The sequence below is a fragment of the Medicago sativa genome, chromosome 6 (genome assembly GCF_051527215.1).
Source record: "Medicago sativa cultivar Bolivia chromosome 6, Bolivia_mono, whole genome shotgun sequence".
In the NCBI taxonomy this organism is placed as follows: Eukaryota; Viridiplantae; Streptophyta; class Magnoliopsida; order Fabales; family Fabaceae; genus Medicago; species Medicago sativa.
The window spans coordinates 457,731-478,161 of NC_140754.1; the positions used below are offsets into that span (position 1 = coordinate 457,731).

A 20,431-nucleotide genomic window follows, 5' to 3' on the forward strand; every position below is an offset into this window, starting at 1 on the left:
GCAAGTGCCATACGAGCATGGCAAGACGTGAATTGATTTTATATCCATTCACAAAGTAAGTTGAGCAAGCATATAGTTACCTCTAGTGGGATCGTCTAGGGATCCGAGGTAAAGAGTTAGCATGTTTAAGTTAATTTTCATGCATAAGACTAAGACTTTTAAGAAAGAAAGAGTGTCATGTCTCTTGTTATCCAAATTGGATTCAAGGGGTTCCCCAAGGGGAATGGTTAAGCCGCAAGGGAGCCGCATTTCACTAAGTTAAGGTGTCGTGTCTTTTGTATTCCTTCCAAGGTTGGGTACAAAAGGTTCTCCAAGGGGAATGGGGTAAGCCGTAAGGGACCCGCACGTTCACTAAGGGAGTCCGGTGCGCTCTTGCTAAGCATATCACCGGTAGTAAGGGATTATCTTCCGGGGTTACTCCACTCGGGACTAATCCGTAAAATGAACTCAGATAAGTTGTTTGTTACACGTTAACATAATCAATGAAGCTAACTATGCATATCTATTATACATGTTTATGTTATGTCATAGAGCCTTGACGTAGATCGTCAAGAACAAGTAGAGACTTGGCGTAGTTCGTCAAGAAGTAGTAAATAGCAAGAATCACTTAGGTGATAAGAGATGATATGTTGTAGATACAACATATTAAGCAAGTAGAAGCAAGTAAAGAAAGATTTGCCGACGACGATCTTAGGTTACCCCTAATCGTCCGGTTTAGAATCGTGTCATGATAGAGATATAAGAGAGCCTTGATGCTTAGAGTGTACTCTTGGCAATGCGGTTTTAGTTCCCCCTTCACCGCCATGACACGTATAGCAGAGAAGCCTATAACAAGTTAAGAATATTAAGACGGCCCTAGCAAGCACCGCCGTCTAAGAAAGCAAGTCCCCACACACGTATAATCAACCGTCAGGTTGTATTGTAGACACGTGGTGACCGTAGGTTTCCCCCGAGGTTGTCAATAGCCTAGGGTTAGGTGGAACTCACTGAGACATTATGTCTCATCCCAATCCTTATTTGTTTCAGATATCAGGATGGTTTGCAAGCTAGTAGCCGAATGGATGCTGCGACAAGTGTTGGTTCGTACCCGGTGCCGGATGATATGGATCTTCAAGGATGTATACATTATGTATTAGGAAAGTTTAAGATGTAATCTCTTGTACGAACGCATGTTGTTGTATATAATTTTCATTCGAAGTTTTTATGTTGTAAATTTTAATGTATCCAGTACTAAACTAATACACATGCTAGACTTTCTAGATACGTCTAGTATGGGTGTTACATTTGGTATCAGAGCAGGTCGATTCAGATCGTACCTTGGGTCATTAAGTTACAACTAAGGTAGTGGGGCCATTGGGTTCCGGGTAAATGTTCTAATTGTTGATGTTAGTTGAGCCTGATCAACTCAATTTAACATTCGACGATTAGGACGGATGCCTGAGAGCTGAATAGGACCTAGGAGGAACGAAGCATAAGTTGGAGATGCACTAGAAAATGTAAGATCAGAAGTAAGAACTCGGAATGAGTGCTTGTAAGAAGTTGATCGTGCCAGTAGGTGGTCGGTGAACTAAGTAGGTAGAAGTATGAATCTTTCAGGAATGTAAGGTAATGAAGAAAAGGAGCGTTCCGACGGCGTTCGATAAGATGTGGAAGATACTTCGTATACCGTAAGTAAGAGTTTGGAAATGTCTAAGTATGATCTGAAGTTTCAGTAAGATTTGTTGTTGGAACAGACTTATTTTATGAGAAGTATTTGTATTCCAGAACGTCAGCGCAAGGCTTTAAGATAAGGAGAAGTCGATATATGTTGACGGAGTTAGTAAGCTCTCAGGAAGTGGTTATGTGATAAAATTAAGATTGTGTTAAGCAACACGAAGAGAGGGAAGCTACTCGTAGCGGAAGAAGCTAAGAATTTAAGCGAGAATTTTATGTCATCAGGACTGATGCATTAATTCCAACGTACCGAACATTGTATCGAATTAGGTTGATGCTTGCCATGCATAGATGATAAAGTATTTTATGAAGGTAGGAGTGATTGATGTGCATTGGATTACTTGAGAAATGATAATTGTATGTAAAGTACTTTTCCATAGAATTGAACTGGAGGAACTCGCAAATAGCAAACCTGGAATGAGATTTCCTATTCCCCAAAAACCGTTAATTCATCTCCAGGGTTTCGTTGACTATTGGAGGGTTGTTCTCATAATATTTTTCATGCAACGAAAACCTTTTTATGACATCAAGTAACAAATGCATATCACATTCTGAGGTTTCCATAGGAAAAGGCACGGGCAACCATTAACGAAGTCGGTTCAGTTTAAGGTAACTTGGGAAGTTAATGTATCAAGAGTTAAGAATGAGCTTAGCCTAAGAGTTTAAAGGTTCCGGTATGTGGAATGGACATCACGGATGAGAAAGCTTTAAGCAAGATGTTAAGTGGTGTGAAATCACAAGGTTCACGTTTTTGTGGAACTAAGAGTATTCCTCGAATCTATGTTTTGTTTAATTGACTTGCTAAGGCTCGTTACGATGTTAAAACGTAAAGTTTATATGATTTTAGAAAGATATATGCGTATGGGTGATTGAAGTTGATATTTCGGAAATTCAAAAGAAATTTTTGCAGGTACCGGTTGTTACGACTCGCGTAGGGTATACTAAACTCACCAGGACTAAGATTTGATGGCACGTATGTGTTGTCAACTCGTCCCGTGAATTTAGAGTAACAACTCGGGCATAGGTTCAGCATATTTTATAAATGTATATAGTGGAAAATTATCAACGTCAATAACCCATGTGCTAATTTACAAAGTTTCCTTTAAAAGAAAAACCAACGAGCAAGCATAGGCACGATTAAACAAAATGTAGAATACAAAGATACGAGGTTAGATGTTGAGGAGGATATGCCTGAGAGCAAAAGGAGTTTACCATGGGAAGTCGTGAGGACAACTCATGAGAATGGCAAGTATGTAGTAGCTAGGAGGTACATCAAGAATTAAGATATGCTCTCTAAGTTAAGATTGCTCGGAAACAAGTTTCAGAATGACAAGTATATTGGAAGGTAAAACCAACCAGTAAGAACATAAGGTATATTCCCAAGTAAAGTGTTAAGAGTATAAGATAAGTTCACCGTGAGATTTGATCTTACAAAGCAGTGGTAAGAGTTAGAGAAAGGTTGCATCATGTAAGATCCTGAAAATAGTTCAAGAAGATAGAATCCATGAGGTAAACAGGATTGTGGTGTTTTACTCGTCACAACATAATGGGATATTGGTTTAAGCTAACCGGTGGAAATCAGAGTAGCGCAACGGAAATCAATTGGTAATCATGGAATGCGGATTTGATAAGAAGAATCTTTGTGAAGAATGTTTGAGAAAGTAACGCAAATTCAGTGGGAAGTATTTAGAGAAGTGTACCTGAGATATTTAAGTAAGATAGGAAAGGATAGGGAGGCATTCGCTTCTGGAGTTCAAGAGTTTTATTCCGTAAGGATACGGTACCTGAGTTAAGCATGAGGAAGTAGATATCATCTTGTACCATACTTGTTGAAAGATAACGGTACTTGCTAGAAAATTTTAAGTCATAATTTCATAGCTTTAAAAGCTGAAATGGGTATTAAGGAACTTGGGAACGGTGTTTATTCAAAATTAAAATATTTCGCATTGTTGAGACCGAGGAGATACGTCGTAAGTGAACAAGCTCACTTAAGACATACAGACTTCAGGACCGACTTGCTATAGTCAAGTGTGGGGCGAGATGAAAAACTTTTTCAAAATTTAGGGACTCGTCCTGTGGTTCTGCGGTACTAGTACAAACTCGGGTTCAAAATGGGATTTTCCTTCAATCAAGTAATTGTTCGTTCCAAGAACCTATGTACCAAAGTTTAGAATTCTAGAAGCAAAATACTAGAACAAGTATCGTTATTAATTAACAAGGAGCGGTATTAAAAGGTGTGCAAATGGACTTGGCAAGAATTTAAGAGCAAGTGAACCAGCAAACTGGTTAGTAGTTTGTCCAAGGAATCAGTGTAATTGTTTACATTTCTCCAAGACAAGTTATTGAGTTACCCAAGAGTTCGGGTGCAATGAGATTGTAAGTTTTCTTTAAGACTTTGAGAAAAGACAAGAAGATTTGTAGCATCATTGAGATAAGTAACGTAAGTAAGAGGCTTGAGACTCGAAGTACAGTGAGAAAAGTTATGTGTGCATGATAAGATGTTTTGATGCAAAGGAGCACTACAGGGTAGATCCCGAGTGTTTTAGTTAATGAAGGTTATTCAAATTAATGGTATATGCCAAGTAACTAAGTTGTGGATACAAGATAACCAAGTTGCATCCAGTAAAGATGTGGTTCAAATGCGATGTCTTGAGATAGCTCAGTGATTTAAGAAAGATAATAAGATTGAGAGATTTTATTCGTTTTAATGCGGATAAAGAAAGAAGTCAAGTTAAGTGGTCTAACGAAGAAAGTATACTTCGAGATCTTTAGAGTGGGCTTGGTCAGAATCTGTTATGAGAATTAGTAGGTGATCTCTAAATTTCGAGGACGAAATTTCTTTAAGGGGGGTAGAATGTAACATCCCGTCTGTCAGTGTTTGAACTGTATCAGTCGATCGTCCCAGAGAACTTATTTTGAAAGATAGTTTAATGGAGAATATTTATTACGTAATATCAGCTTATTACGGAGTAAGTGTTAGAGACGGATTTAACACGCTTAAAGAAAGGGCAATTTGGTAATTGCGCGGTTAAAGGATATTTATTTGGGAAAGGGACCAAAATATCTCATTTTCTCTTCTTCCTTCTCTCTCTAGGTTGGAGAAAGGATTTTGCTCTCCCTTCTCTCTTCTCCATCGATCTCCCTCCTTCTCCTCACCTCACCACTTCATCAAAACTACTTCCTCACATGGCATGCTTCTAGATTATGTTTCTCAACATCTCTTAAGCTTGGGGTTTTGTTTGATTCTTCTTTTCTTCCTTTCAAGAATGGATTCAAGTTAGGGTTTTGATCAAGTTGGAAGTTGAAGCATGTTTTGGTGTAAGCTTGGGTTGATTCATGGTTAAGAAACAAAGAGGAAGATGATTGAAGATTGATTAGTAAGCTAAGGCCATGGATGTGAACAAATCAAGAACTAGGGTTTGTTGAATAAAGCTTTGGGTTGGATTTGTGATGAGCTAGCAAGGATGAAGATGTTATGGATTGCAAGAAAACTACAAGAGTGAGATGGTTTGATCAAGAAAGCAATAAGGACCAAAGCTTGGGTTTTGAGGGATGAAGTGAAGTTGATGCTTGGAAGCTTTTGGGAATCAATTGTAATCTTTTAGGTGAGTTCCTTAGTTAGTTACCTACCCTTTGGGTTTGTGTATTTATCTTGCAAAGTTAATATGTATTTTAGGGTTTTTAAAGTATAAGTTAGTTGCCCCATTTCTTACCATGCTTGCTATACTTGTGCACACTTGTTCCATGACTGTTTTTACAGGTTCCTAATGATCCTAAGGGTCATATAGCACTTGGAGATGCTTGGTTTGAGGTTTTTAAGTCAAAAATATCAATTTTGAAGTTGCAGGACTGTCACAGCTCGCCATGGCGAGCAAATGGCTCGCGAGGCGAGCTAGAGGGCCGAACAGGGGGTCCTGCTCGCCCCCAACTCGCCATGGCGAGTAGGAGCTCGCCTCCCACACCAATTTACTCGCCTAGGCGAGCTACACAGTGGGGAAACCCATTGTTTGCTCGCCTCAGGTCGTTTCGGCGTTTCGCGAGCGGTTTTTTCTTGTGCAGTCTTTTTAAGAGAAATAAACCCCTCAAACCAAGGTCCTAATTGTTAAGCTTTGAAAGGAGACTTTCTTTTAAATGAACCAAGTGTTTGGCAAGTATGGTAAAGCATGGTAAGCGAGAGTATGAAGGTTGATTCGGGTAGCAAGATAATCCTTAAGAAAAGGGAAGAACTAGAGCCTCGGTATAGTTATCGAGAACTAGAATAGTTAGAAAGAATAGAATGCTTTGCATTAGTAATATGCTTGTTAGACGCGAGGTAATGAGAGTATTATCTTCGCATAGAAGCAAGTGCCATACGAGCATGGCAAGACGTGAATTGATTTTATATCCATTCACAAAGTAAGTTGAGCAAGCATATAGTTACCTCTAGTGGGATCGTCTAGGGATCCGAGGTAAAGAGTTAGCATGTTTAAGTTAATTTTCATGCATAAGACTAAGACTTTTAAGAAAGAAAGAGTGTCATGTCTCTTGTTATCCAAATTGGATTCAAGGGGTTCCCCAAGGGGAATGGTTAAGCCGCAAGGGAGCCGCATTTCACTAAGTTAAGGTGTCGTGTCTTTTGTATTCCTTCCAAGGTTGGGTACAAAAGGTTCTCCAAGGGGAATGGGGTAAGCCGTAAGGGACCCGCACATTCACTAAGGGAGTCCGGTGCGCTCTTGCTAAGCATATCACCGGTAGTAAGGGATTATCTTCCGGGGTTACTCCACTCGGGACTAATCCGTAAAATGAACTCAGATAAGTTGTTTGTTACACGCTAACATAATCAATGAAGCTAACTATGCATATCTATTATACATGTTTATGTTATGTCATAGAGCCTTGACGTAGATCGTCAAGAACAAGTAGAGACTTGGCGATAAGAGATGATATGTTGTAGATACAACATATTAAGCAAGTAGAAGCAAGTAAAGAAAGATTTGTCGACGACGATCTTAGGTTACCCCTAATCGTCCGGTTTAGAATCGTGTCATGATAGAGATATAAGAGAGCCTTGATGCTTAGAGTGTACTCTTGGCAATGCGGTTTTAGTTCCCCCTTCACCGCCATGACACGTATAGCAGAGAAGCCTATAACAAGTTAAGAATATTAAGACGGCCCTAGCAAGCACCGCCGTCTAAGAAAGCAAGTCCCCACACACGTATAATCAACCGTCAGGTTGTATTGTAGACACGTGGTGACCGTAGGTTTCCCCCGAGGTTGTCAATAGCCTAGGGTTAGGTGGAACTCACTGAGACATTATGTCTCATCCCAATCCTTATTTGTTTCAGATATCAGGATGGTTTGCAAGCTAGTAGCCGAATGGATGCTGCGACAAGTGTTGGTTCGTACCCGGTGCCGGATGATATGGATCTTCAAGGATGTATACATTATGTATTAGGAAAGTTTAAGATGTAATCTCTTGTACGAACGCATGTTGTTGTATATAATTTTCATTCGAAGTTTTTATGTTGTAAATTTTAATGTATCCAGTACTAAACTAATACACATGCTAGACTTTCTAGATACGTCTAGTATGGGTGTTACAGGTTTATTTTTCATTTCTAAATTAAGTAAGCTATAAAATGTTTTAAAATGAATGAAGTGAGATTAAAATAGGCTTAATAGCACTTTTGGCCCCCTATGTTTGACAAAATTGCGATTTTGGCCCCTATCTTTGAAAACTACAAAACCGCCCCTTATGTTTCGATTTCGTTGCACTTTTGGCCCCCATGGTCAATTTTGACCTGGTCCACGCTGACATGGCACCCACATCACTTATATGAGGGGCCAAAATCGCAACTTTTGCAAACATAGGGGGCCAAAAGTGCTATTAAGCCTATTTTTTATTTTTTTTAATTCATTTTCTTTTTTTTTTCCATTTTTTTTTGTTTTGAAAAAATTAAAAAAAGAGGGAAAATTAATAAAAATCGAAAATAATGAAAAAAAATACTGAAAAAATTTAAAAAAATTGGAAAAATTAATAAGAATGAAAACAAAAATCTGGAAAAAAATTAAATCATTTTTTCGGTTTTTTTCCATTTTTTTGAAAAAATTAAAAAAAAAGGGTTAATATGTCTTTACCCCCTGTAATTTAGGCGAGTTCCGGTTTTCCCCCCTGTAAAAAAGATTCTTTCAATTCCAACCCTGAAATATGAAGATTCTTTCGAAAACCCCCTGATCCCATCTAAATCAGATTATTTTTTAATATACATACCACATCATTCAATCATTTTAATAATAAAAAAAACATTAAAAACTGAAAATCTTTTAAAAATAACAAAAAATCAGATTATTTTTTCGAAAAATGAAAGAAAAAAGCAGAAAAGACATTTAGATTTTTTTTTCAAAATTTAAAAAATTAGAAAAAAGTTCGGATTTTTTTCAAAATTTAGAAGATATTTAAAAATACAGGAATTTAATTTTCAAAATAAGAAAAGTTTAGATTTTTTTGCGAAATAAAAAAATGGAAAATATTTAAAATTTTAAAAATTTGGATATATATTTTTTTAAAATCCAATTACAATAGAAAAATTAAATTTTAAAAATCATATAATCTGAAGAAAAAAAATTGATTTTAGTTTAATTAAAAATTTAGGAAAAAAATCTGAGAAGCTTGAATTACATAGGAATATTTTTGTTAAAAGAATTATTAATGCGTGTAAAATTTTAAAAAGTGTCTTATTTAAGAGACATTAAAATTTAAAAAGTGAGTACCTCAAGTTGCTCTTCCAATCTCTTTTGAACTAAAATTGATTTTTTTTTCTTCAGATTATATGATTTTCAAAATTTAATTTTCATATTGTAATTGGATTTTAAAAAATATATATCCAGATTTTTAAAATTTTAAATATTTTCCAGTTTTTTTTCGCAAAAAAATCTAAAAAAATTTTATTTTGAAAATTAAATTCTAGTATTTTTAAATATCTTCTAAATTTCGAAAAAATCCGAACTTTTTCTAATTTTTTAAATTTTGAAAAAAAATCTAAATGTCTTTTCTGCTTTTTTCTATTATTTTTCGAAAAAAATAATCTAATTTTTTTGTTATTTTTAAAATTTTAAAAAAATCAATCTTTTATTTTTTTAAAAAGAATAATCTGATTTTTTGTTATTTTTAAAAGATTTTCAGTTTTTAATGTTTTTTATTATTAAAATGATTTAATGATGTGGTATGTATATACACACATGTCATGCGAAATTTTTTTTCCAGATTTTTGTTTTCATTCTTATTAATTTTTCCAATTTTTTTAAATTTTTTCAGTATTTTTTTCATTATTTTCGATTTTTATTAATTTTCCCTCTTTTTTTAATTTTTTCAAAACAAAAAAAATGCAAAAAAAAAATAATATGAATTAAAAAAATAAAATATAGGCTTAGTAGTACTTTTGGCCCCTTATGTTTGCAAAAGTTGCGATTTTGGCCCCTCATATAAGTGATGTGGGTGCCATGTCAGCGTGGACCAGGTCAAAATTGACCATGGGGGCCAAAAGTGCAACGAAAACGAAACATAAGGGGCGGTTTTGTAGTTTTCAAAGATAGGGGGCCAAAATCGCAATTTTGTCAAACATCGGGGGCCAAAAGTGCTATTAAGCCATTAAAATATTATATGATCAAATCATATATTATATTCTTTTAATTTTTTAAAATCTTAAATATATATTAAAATATGGGTCTTGTTAACGAGTGCCCCGGGGCACTCTTTAAGGATTCCAAAAAAAGAAATTATACAAAAAAGTCAAATATTTCAATTTCCGATACATTGATTACACATATTTTCATGATAAGTTACCTTTTATGGCCTTAACCGGTGCCCCGGGGGCACTGGTTAACATTTCCCTTAAAATATACATCAATTCCTCTAAAACTCTTCCCTTCAAAATTCTCCTATCACATAGACTCTTAGATCTCTTTGGTTCAATCAAGAGAAGAGATTGGAGATATTTTATGCATGGAAAATGTTCTCTTAGCCAAGAAATGTTGTATCACATGCAATTTTGAAATTAGGACACACTTTTGCCATTGTCTACGTTGACAAAGCAAACCACTCACAATAATAACACAAACTTTCACAGAAAAAGATCTATATCTATTCAAATATAACATGATGAATAGAGAAAATAAATCAAAATATTTAAAGACCCATTAATAGCTTGTGTTCAACCCTTTCAACAATCTTCTTGTAGAAATTATAGATAGATTATTGGGAAAGGATAAAGAAAAATTACAACCTCAATGCAAGCATTGTAGCCAAGACATCTTTTATAAGTCGAAAGTAAAACATGTAGAAATCATAAACTACAAGAATGTATTTCAAAAACAAGACTGAAAGTAAAACATGAGGGAATGTGGAAGATATATGTGTTTTGATTCCAATAGATGGCTTTTTTTTTTTTTTTTTTTTACCAAACCAAAATTAACTATCATTAATCAACCAATGTTCAATACATGAAGGATAAGAATAAAAAATACGGTGACTAGCCCAAGAACAGGTCGCCCTAGCTAAAGTATGAGCAACCATGTTCGCTTGTCTCCGAACAAACTTCACCTCGAAGTCGGAATGTAAAGATAACTGATAAATAATACTTGAAACAATAGCACATAATTCTGAATCACCATGGCCCGGAGACGATAAACTCTGCACTAAAGAAGCGGAGTCGAACTCGAAAACAACCCGGTCCCATCTGTTCACATCAACAAAGTGAATGACATCGAGTAAAGCGACTGCCTCCCCCTCCAAAACTGTCATATTTGCCCACTGCCATTTCGTTTGAGCCCGAATAAATTGTCCACGGGAGTCTCTAACACAACACGCAAAAGATGTAAACTGGTTACGATCATGGAACGCGGCATCCACATTACACTTCAGCCACGTCTCGCGCGGTTTCTCCCAAACTAAACTATTCCAATAGATGGTTTAGTTATAGAAATATATATCATCAGGTTCTCATAGTTTGTTTGTTTAATAACACAAGCATTCTTACAATTAAAATGGAATGTAGATGTGTTTGTGAATAGAATAGAAAGAGTAACGCTAGAAAATAAAATGCATTAAGTAAGATCAATATTATGAGATAGTTTATAGATTAGTCATACATAAACCTCCAATCGGGAGAAAACTATCCATATAAATTGCTATATGGCACCAAATCTCGTATCCTTTAACACCAAGCTCTTTAATCATTAGTGTACTCAAATCAAACCAGACTAGTTCATCATCATCTTTTCTGAAGAATATATCACCTTTCTTCCCTGTTCCGATATGACGTCCAATGCAAGGTAAGAGCTCAACAGTGAAGATTTTAGCCCATGATTCCTTCACACCAAGCTCACCCAAGATTCTTATGTTAAAAGTAGTTGTTTCATCATACATTATGAAAGCAATTGACCCATTTAAGAATGTTAAATGACAAATATCGTAACGGTCAACCATGTCTGAGGGCAAAGGAGTTGTAAGGAACACCTCATTGCATAGGTCAAATGACACCAAGCGTGGCTCCACATTACTATAATTATTGTCATCATTTAGACTCCACCAATGACACACTCCATTTACGTATAATTTCTCATTTGAACCACTACAAGGCATTTTAATATCAAGTTTCCTCCAAGAATTACTTCTTAGACTATATATCTCCCACATTGGTTCGACATCTAAATATTCCCTCCTTGGCTCATCTACGCCGGCATTGTCATAGAAATATAACCACCGAATCACCTTATAGTCATCTCTAACATGATCATAACCAAAACCATTAAAATTTACTACAGGGTCCATGTAACATGATTGGAAGAGGAAAGGGTTGGATGGAATGACCTTGAATTCATTTGTAGTAGGGTTCCAAAGTACACGTTTTGTATACTGGTCAGAGTCTTTTGCAAGGCAAAGAGTCCAATTGACACTAGTTCTACTCAAAATATCAATAAAACTATCATCCTCATGAAATGGAGGTGGCCAATCTACTTTTATCATATTCTCAAACCTCTCTCCTGAAAGTAAATACAATGTAGAGCGAAATCCTTCACCGGGCAAATTTATCTGGTTTAAGAGGATAGAAGTACCATCGTAATAAGAATGATTATTAAAAAGGAAGTGGTTGCGATACATGGTCATGAAATGAAGATTTTATAACAAGAGATTTGCGTACACATCCAAATCGTTTTAAAGATTTTAGAGGCAATTTTGAGAAGATAAAGAAGACCAAATCTTCAGGTATATGGTCTCTAAACTTAAGATTTGTGGCACCCTCAGATTTCTCCATCTCAAAATCACACAACAAATTTTGTTCTTGTACTCTTAACTCTTAACGAGAATGGGATTGATGTAGTCCACTCAAGCCTACTGCAAATATCGCATCATAAACAAGATCAAATAAAAGATTATATTTTTATCATATAATAACAAACTAATAAGTAAAAAGAGAAATTCATATATTTTTTTTAGAGTCAAAATATAAAATAATAATTCAAATTCATATACTTCATCCTGTCACCATTATATATAAAAAAAGAAGACTTTAGTTTCATTGAAAACTGCCGTATTTAATCTATATGTAAACCAGATATATTAATTTTTAAATGAATATAAACAGTTTTTTTTTTTTTTTACAAAAATGAATACAAAAAGTTGTTTTTTTTATAATAATAATAATGAGTGAGTATATATTCAAAAAATTCATTCATCGGTTTCAAAATATCTCTAAGATTTTTATGATAACAATAGATTTTTTGACAGGAATAATTAGATCATTGAATATCTTTTTTCTAAATGGTTGTGTTCATATAAAAATTAAATATCACACGCATGATATTCAGAAGAAAAGGAACATATAATGAAGATTCAGAATATTAGCAACAGTAAAAACGTGAATAATATATATATATATATATATATATATATATGTATGTATGTGTGTGTGTGTGCGCGCGCGCGCGTGTGGGGTAGATATACCTCTATGATGTGAACTGCTACTGCACCACTTGAGAACTGCTCTAGATCTATTTCTTTTCTCTCAATTTTTGACTCTTATTTGAAACCCTTGAAACTAGAACCCAAATGTATTCTCCTCTTATCTTCTGTGTTAGTGTACTCTATTTATAGAATTTTCAAGTTAATGTGGATATGGAACGAAATTAAAGAAAATATTTATAGAATTTTCAAGTTAATGTGGATATGGAACGAAATTAAAGAAAATAAATAAGATTAATTATGAAATCATTTATCATTTAACTTGTTTATACTGTCATTAATTTCTCCCTTTAAAAATAATTACTAACCTAAATGCAATCGAGTTTTTTTTGCCTAGCCCATTTAATCAATATACAAGTTAGGTTGGATTGGACTAGGCAATCGGACTTCGAGTCGGTCCACTATCAATATTTTTTTTTGACAGACGGTCCACTATCAATATTTTCATTTTTTTTTATTTTAAATACTTCATTTTAATTTGCTCAAAAAAAAATACTTCATTTTTAAAAAAAAAATATGATCAACTAATTCTTATTTCAAAAAAAAAAAAAAGACCAACTAATCAAAAAATTTATATCTATATATTTACGGTGTACATCTACATCTACAAAATCAAACATTTTTCTTTCTCGAGTATATGTGACACTTTTTTTGGCCAAATATACAATTAATGTGTTTGTAATTAATTATAGTTGATTATTTTTCAAATGTTTAATAATGATGCATTTCCTCCGGTCATGTTTATGAGATATTTGAGTTAACAAAAGTTAATTTATTTGATCCAAATTTTGAATTTGATATATCAAGTTTTGTTTACTCAAACATCTCTTATAAATATGATCAGAGGGGGTAAATGATAAATGGATCACGTTTACATGAAAGTGCGCTCTAACTTCACTTCTTAATACTCTCTCCGTCCTAAATTGTATGTCGCTTTAGAAATTTTTTTTGTCCCAAATTATATGTCGCTTTACAATACCAATGAAATATTAATGTTATTTTTCATATTATATCTTTAACTATTTATTACTTTATTTTTCTCATATCATTTATTAAGAATAATTTTGTAAAATAACTCGTAATATTTTTTCTCACACAAAATTAATTACATTTCTAGTGAATGAGTGAGACAATTAGTGAAAGAGTGCACACAAATTGGATTCGAAGGTTTTTTCCCATCTTATACATGTGTTGTTGGATTAATCCAAGGCTGCAATGTGGCTGCAGAAGTAGCGGGAGAAACTCTACTACTGTCCTCGTGAGCTTAGCTCAGTTGATAGAAACAATGCATAACATATGCAAGCCTTCAGATTTCAAACTCCGTCCAAAAAAAAAACTCTACTGCTGAGGACCCATTCATGTATTTGGCTAATTTATAATTTAATATAAATAAATTAATGTTTGAAGTGGGATTGAAAGTATCCTACATTTTTAGGCCTAATAATTTCATCGATATACTCTAAAGTTTAGTTTGATAATAGAGCAAAACTTATTTAAAACTAGAACGCCGACCCGTACGAAATTGTATATATTCATCAAAAATAATATGTCAATTTAGGGGTGTTCGCGGTGCCGTTTGGTTCAGTTTTGAGGCTAAAACTCATCCGAACCGCAAGATAAAAAACATGTGGTTTGGTTTGGTTCGATTGACTTTTAAAATACAATCCGAACCAAACCAAACCAAACCAATGCGGTTTGGGTTGGATCGGTTGGTGCGGTTTTTTCGGGACAATAGAATTTTGTGTTTCCAACATTAAAAACGAGTTAAAAACGTAAAACACAACATATTTTCAGCAATGTTTCCGACAATGTTTTTAATTTCATTTCACATTACATTTTCATTTTCACCAAACAACATAAACCAAATTAAAAACGTGGACAAAAATTAATTCTATTTTGTAAGAAATGTAAAATACCAAGATTTTATCATTCTCTAAAAGCTTAAGTAGCACATAAATATATTTTTGAAATAAAAAGCAAAGAAGAAATTTAACAAGAGAAAAAAACATGTCATTTTGTTAAAGTTTCCATTGAGTTTCCATTAGTATTGATCTAGGTGACATAAATTTTAATTAGTGTTTTTATTATGTTGCGGTTTGGTTTGGTTTGGTTGGTAAAATGAAAACCGCAAACCAAACCAAACCATGCGGTTGAGTAAAAAAGTGATCCGAATACATCCAAACCAAATGCGGTTTTTTGCGGTTTCGGTTTGTGTTGGTTCGATTTGCGGTTTTTCTATTGGATTGGTTCGGTTTTAAACACCCCTATATGTCATATTATTTTACTATCCGAAATGAATTAACTTGAAAATGGATCAATTTTAGAATTGAGTTTTCCGGTGACTTTGGGCCACCTTTTAACAGCCACACCACCACCACCAAATGTTGTAACTTCCCTTCTTTCTCTTCCTTGTTATTAATTGTTAAAGATGTATTTAGTTTTTTCTTGTTTGCTTACAAAATTAATTGGGTATGGAGATGACCCTGATAAAATAAAATAAAAATAAAATAAAATAGATGACTAAAAACGTTTGTGCACCAATAATGAGTATCACCATAAACAATTTTTTTTACTGAAAATGAGAGTACAAAATTAGTTCCAACTCTCATCTCTATTGAGCATGCTGACATATATTCTAGGAACAAATTTTGAGTGAGATTGAAATTCAGAGAAGAGAAACTATAAAACGAAAGAATCCAAAGAAAAGAATAACTAATCAACTTACGTTTTCACACACGCTCTTCCATTGATCCACATCACCGTTTATGTAAAATTTGTTACCGGTTTACCTATTGTCTAAACTGATTGTGTAACATTTTGATAATTTCATGTAAAGCTACTTGAGACGTATATGGTTTCTATTCTGGATTATCTCTGATCTTTATCCGACTATAACCATAATTTAACTTGTTTACCACTGAATTCACTGCTGCTTGAAGTTTACTAAGGATTCAAGACACAAATATTTTGATTATTTCAGAATACAAGGCCTAGTGCTGAAGATCTTCCTGGTGATTTAGCTATGATTGTTACATCATGTTGGAAAGAGGATCCAAACGACAGGCCGAATTTTAGTGAAATCATACAGATGCTCCTTCGGTATCTCTCTACCATTTCGCCATTAGAACCGGTTGTTCCAATGCGGATGGCTTCATCTGAGAATATTGTATTGCCACCAGAATCTCCTGGTACAAGTGCATTAATGTTTCGACGAGACGACTCTGGAGAAACCCCGAAAGCCAACGTGGAAGACAGGTTCAAAGGGTATTTCGTCTGCTTCAATCAGTGTTATTGATGCCTCAAGATCATTAATAGGAAAACAAAATAAAACCATATTCACCAATTGTAACAAACTAGAAACTCAATAAGAAAATGTTGACTATTAGCAACTCAGAAGGCACCTTTATTCTCAGCAAGAGTGGCAAGTTCTTTTAACATTATTAAGTTGTTAACTTTTTTTTTTTGACTTGATGTATAAGGATGCTCAGAGAATTTTGGGGTTTAAGGTTGCTGAGATGTAAATAGTCTTGTAAAATAAGGTTCATCCAAAAGCCTTCACCTCTTGTTTATATGTGTATGCCATGGATAATAAAAAGGAAAAGAGGAAATGTTCATGGTGGCATCATGAAACTTTGTATCATTACCAATTTGCAATGTATCTATTCTTTTCGGTATTGATATTTTGTTAGTGATAAATTCAGGGTCTATTTTTTATTTTATGAGAATAAAATTTAGGCGAGTTCGGCTCTCGAGGCTCACTAGGATTAGGGAAGTCGAAAGTAAAACATGAAGAAATCATAAACTACAAGAATGTATTTCAAAAACAAGACTGGAAGTAAAACATGAGGGAATGTGGAAGATATATATGTGTTTTCATTCCAATAAATGGTTTAGTTATAGAAGAAGAAAAAATTGCATCAGATTCCCATAGTTTGTTTGTTTAAAAGTTATTATAACACAAACAAAGATATATCTACCAAAACCTAAAGGTCATTAAAGAAAAGATTACATTATTACAATTAAAATGGAAGGTAGATGTGTTTGTGAATAGAAAGAGTAAAGCTAGTCATATACTTAATAAACCTCCAATCGGGAGAAGACTATCCTTATAAATTGCTATTTGGCACCAGAACTCGTATCCTTTAACGCCAAGCTCTTTAATCATTTGTGTACTCAAATCAAACCGGACTAGTTCATCATCATCTTTTCTGAAGAATATATCACCTTTCTTCCCTGCTCCGATAGGACGTCCAATGCAAGGTAAGAGCTCAACAGTGAAGATTTTAGCCCATGATTCCTTCAAACCAAGCTCACCCAAGATTCTTATGTTAAAAGTAGTTGTTTCATCATACATTATGACAGCAATTGACCCATTTAAGAATGTTAAATAACAAATATTATAACGGTCAACCATGTCCGATGGAAAATGTGTTGTAAGGAACACCTCATTGCATAAGTCAAATGACACCAAGCGTGACTCAACATTACTAGTATTATTGTCATCCTTTATACTCCACCAATGACACACTCCATTTACGTATAAGTTATCATTTGAACCACTAAAAGGCATTTTAATATCAAGTTTCCTCCAAGAATTACTCCTTAGACTATATATCTCCCACATTGGTTCAACATATAAATATTCCCTCCTTGGCTCATCTACGCCGGCGTTGTCATTGAAATATAACCACCGAATCACCTTATAATCATCTCTAACATGATCATAACCAAAACCATTAAAATTCACTACAGGGTCCATGTAACGTGATTGAGAGAGGAAAGGGCTGGATGGAATGACCTTGAATTCATTTGTAGTTGGGTTCCAAAATACACATTTTGCGTACTGGTCAGAGTCTTTTGCAAGGCAAAGAATCCCATTGACACTAGTTCTACACAAAATATCAATAAAACTATCATCCTCATGAAATGGAGGTGGCCAATCTACTTTTATCATATTCTCAAACCTCTCTCCTGAAAGTAAATACAATGTAGAGCGAAATCCTTCACCTGGCAAATTTATCTGGTTTAGGAGGATAGAAGTATCATCGTAATAAGAATGATTATTAAAAAGGAAGTAGTTGTGATACATGGTCATGAAATGAAGATTTTCAAACAAGAGAGTCCATGATTTGCGTACACATCCAAATCGTTTTAAAAATTTTAGAGGCAATTTTGACAAGATAGAGAAGGCAAGATCTTCAGGTATATGGTTGTTAAACTTCAGATTTTTGGCACCCTCAGATTTCTCCATCTCCAAATCACACAACAAGTTTTGTTCTTGTACTCTTAAATCTTAACGAGAATGAGATTGATGTAGTCCACTCAAGCCTACTGCAGATATCACATCATAAAAAAGATCAAATAAAAGAATATATTTTTATCACATCAAACAAATTAATAATTCACATACATATATCCGGACATTATTATAAGTAATAAAAAATTTAGTTTCATTGAAAATTGTCGTATTTAATCTATATATAGACCAAATATATCAATTTTTCTATAAATCTAAAAAAATTGTTTTTTTTCCATAATAATAATAATCAGAGTGAGTATATGTTAAAAAAATTCATCGATTTCAAAATTTCTCTCTGTTTTTTTTTTGGGTAGTAATTTCTCTATGATTTTTATGATAACAATATATTTTTTGACGCGAAAAATTAGATCTTTGAATATCTTTTTTCTAAATGGTTGTGCTCATATAAAAATTAAATATGTATATGTGTGTGTGTGGTAGATATACCTCTATGCTGTGAACTGCTACTGCACCACTTGAGTACTGCTGATCTATTTCTTTTCTCTCAATTTTTGACTCTTAATTGAAACTAGAACCCAAATGTATTCTCCTCTTATCTTTTGTGTTAGTGTACTCTATTTATAGAATTTTCATGTTAATGTGGATACGGAAGGAAATTAAAGAAAATAAACAAAATTAATTATGAAATCAATTATCATTTAACTGGTTTATACTGTCATTATTTTCCTCTCTTTAAAAAAAAACTACTAACTCAAATGCAATCGAGTTTTTTTGGCCTAGCCTATTTGATCAATATAAAAATTGGGTCGGAATGGACTAGGCAATCGGACTTCGAGTCGATCCACTATCAATATTTTCAGTTTTTTTTTTTTTCAATACTTCATTTTAAAAAAAAATATATATGATCAACTAATTCAAAAAGTATATGTGACACTTTTTCGGCAAAATATAATCGGACTTCGAGTCGATGCCACATGTATTTACGGTGTACATCTACATCTACAAAATCAAACATATTTCATTCTCAAGTATATGTGTGACACTTTTTTTCGGCCAAATATACAATTAATGTGTTTGTAATAAATTATAATCGATTATTTTTCAAATATTTAATAATGATGCATTTCCTCCGTTCTTATTTATGAGATATTTGAGCTAATAAAAGTTAATGTATTTGATCCAAATTTTGAATTAGATATATCAAATTTTGTTGTCTCAAATATGCATCATGTTTACATGAAAGTGCGCTCTAACATCACTTCTTAATAATATTTTAGAACAAATTTATAAAAAGCTTTTCTATATTTTCTACCTTAATACTCCCTCCGTATGAGATTATATGTTGTTTTGGAAAAAAAAATTGTTCCAAATTATGTGGCTTTATAATATCAATGAAGCATTAATGTTATTTTTCTATTATATCATTAGCTATTTATTACTTTATCTTTCTCATATCATTTATTATGGATAATTTTATAAAACAACTCGTAATAGCGAAAGAGTGCACACAAATTGGATCCGAAGGTTTTTTCCCATCTTATATATGAGATGTTGGATTAATCCAAAGCTGCAATGTGGCTGCAGAAGTAGCGGTAGAAAACTCTGTTAGAGAAGGCTAATGAGCTGTTTGACCCATTCATGTATTTGACAAATTTTCATATAATTTAATATAAATAATTTTATTTTATTTTTAATAAGTGAGATTGCAGCAGCTGCTACAAGCTCAAAGCTTTAATAATAATAAGAAAAGGAGATTACAAAATGAGAGGGGGGACATGAAACCTAACCCTCAAAGGATTAACAAAATCTAAAGTTAGGTAGCCCTAACCTATTCCTCACAAAATCCATTCTAATAGCAGGAGGGATAGCAGAAAACCAAGTCTGAGATGTCATAGATAAACCAAGGTTTGCTAGAAGGTCTGCACACTTGTTGCCCTCTCTATATACATGAGTGATACAAAAAGTGAAGGAGAGAAGAAGTTTCAAGCAGTTGTCCCATCTGTTCCTAAGGTTCCAAGGCACAATGCTAGCATTCTTGAAAGCTAAGAAAACCAACATAGAATCTGTTTCAAGCCAGAGGTTAAGTCAATTTTTTTGAAAAAGCAATCTCTATTGCAGACATAGCACCAATCAGTTCAGCATTCAGAGCAATATTGAAACCAAGATTAAAGGCAAAGGCTCCTAAGAACTCAGAATTAGCATTCCTGAACAAGCCACCACAAGCTGAGGCCCCATCAGTATTGCACTTGATGCAATTGAGAATAGGTGGATGCCAGAGTACTTCTTTGATGATATGAGGCTAGGAGGTTTAAGGATGACTTCAAACTTCTTAAGAATAACAAAGTTTGAAATAGAGGAGTTAGCAGCCAGCAAAGTAAGTAATGTTACCAGAAAGTGATATATGCACCAGAAATGATCAAGTTAGCTGCTACCAGGGACGGACCTGAACAAGGCATGGT

The 20,431-nt window shown here is 33.8% G+C and overlaps 1 protein-coding gene and 1 pseudogene across 1 annotated transcript; both read right to left on the minus strand.

The window, feature by feature from the left end:
* Positions 1-10,822: 10,822 nt before the first annotated feature.
* Positions 10,823-12,005, minus strand: LOC146911822 (F-box/kelch-repeat protein At3g06240-like; annotated as a pseudogene).
* A 3,683-nt stretch (positions 12,006-15,688) lies between these two features.
* On the minus strand, positions 15,689-17,963 carry LOC146911823 (F-box/kelch-repeat protein At3g06240-like). Its single transcript, XM_085717890.1, has 3 exons — positions 16,796-17,963; positions 16,676-16,695; positions 15,689-15,985 (listed from the first exon to the last, which is right to left on the minus strand). The coding sequence occupies exons 1-3, from the start codon at positions 17,961-17,963 to the stop codon at positions 15,689-15,691; spliced, it is 1,485 nt and encodes a 494-aa protein (XP_085574016.1).
* Positions 17,964-20,431: the final 2,468 nt, after the last annotated feature.

Excerpts from the sequence above, each read along its gene's own strand:
- LOC146911823 (XM_085717890.1), bottom strand. The coding sequence starts at position 17,963 with ATGGAGAAATCTGAGGGTGCCAAAAATCTGAAGTTTAACAACCATATA. Across the intron at positions 16,696-16,795 it reads TAGTCTTCTCCCGATTGGAG|GTTTTGGTAGATATATCTTT; the intron begins GTTTATTAAGTA and ends AATGACCTTTAG. Across the intron at positions 15,986-16,675 it reads GTTTTGGTAGATATATCTTT|ACGAAATACCCTTTGAACCT; the intron begins GTTTGTGTTATA and ends TGATTGAAGCAG.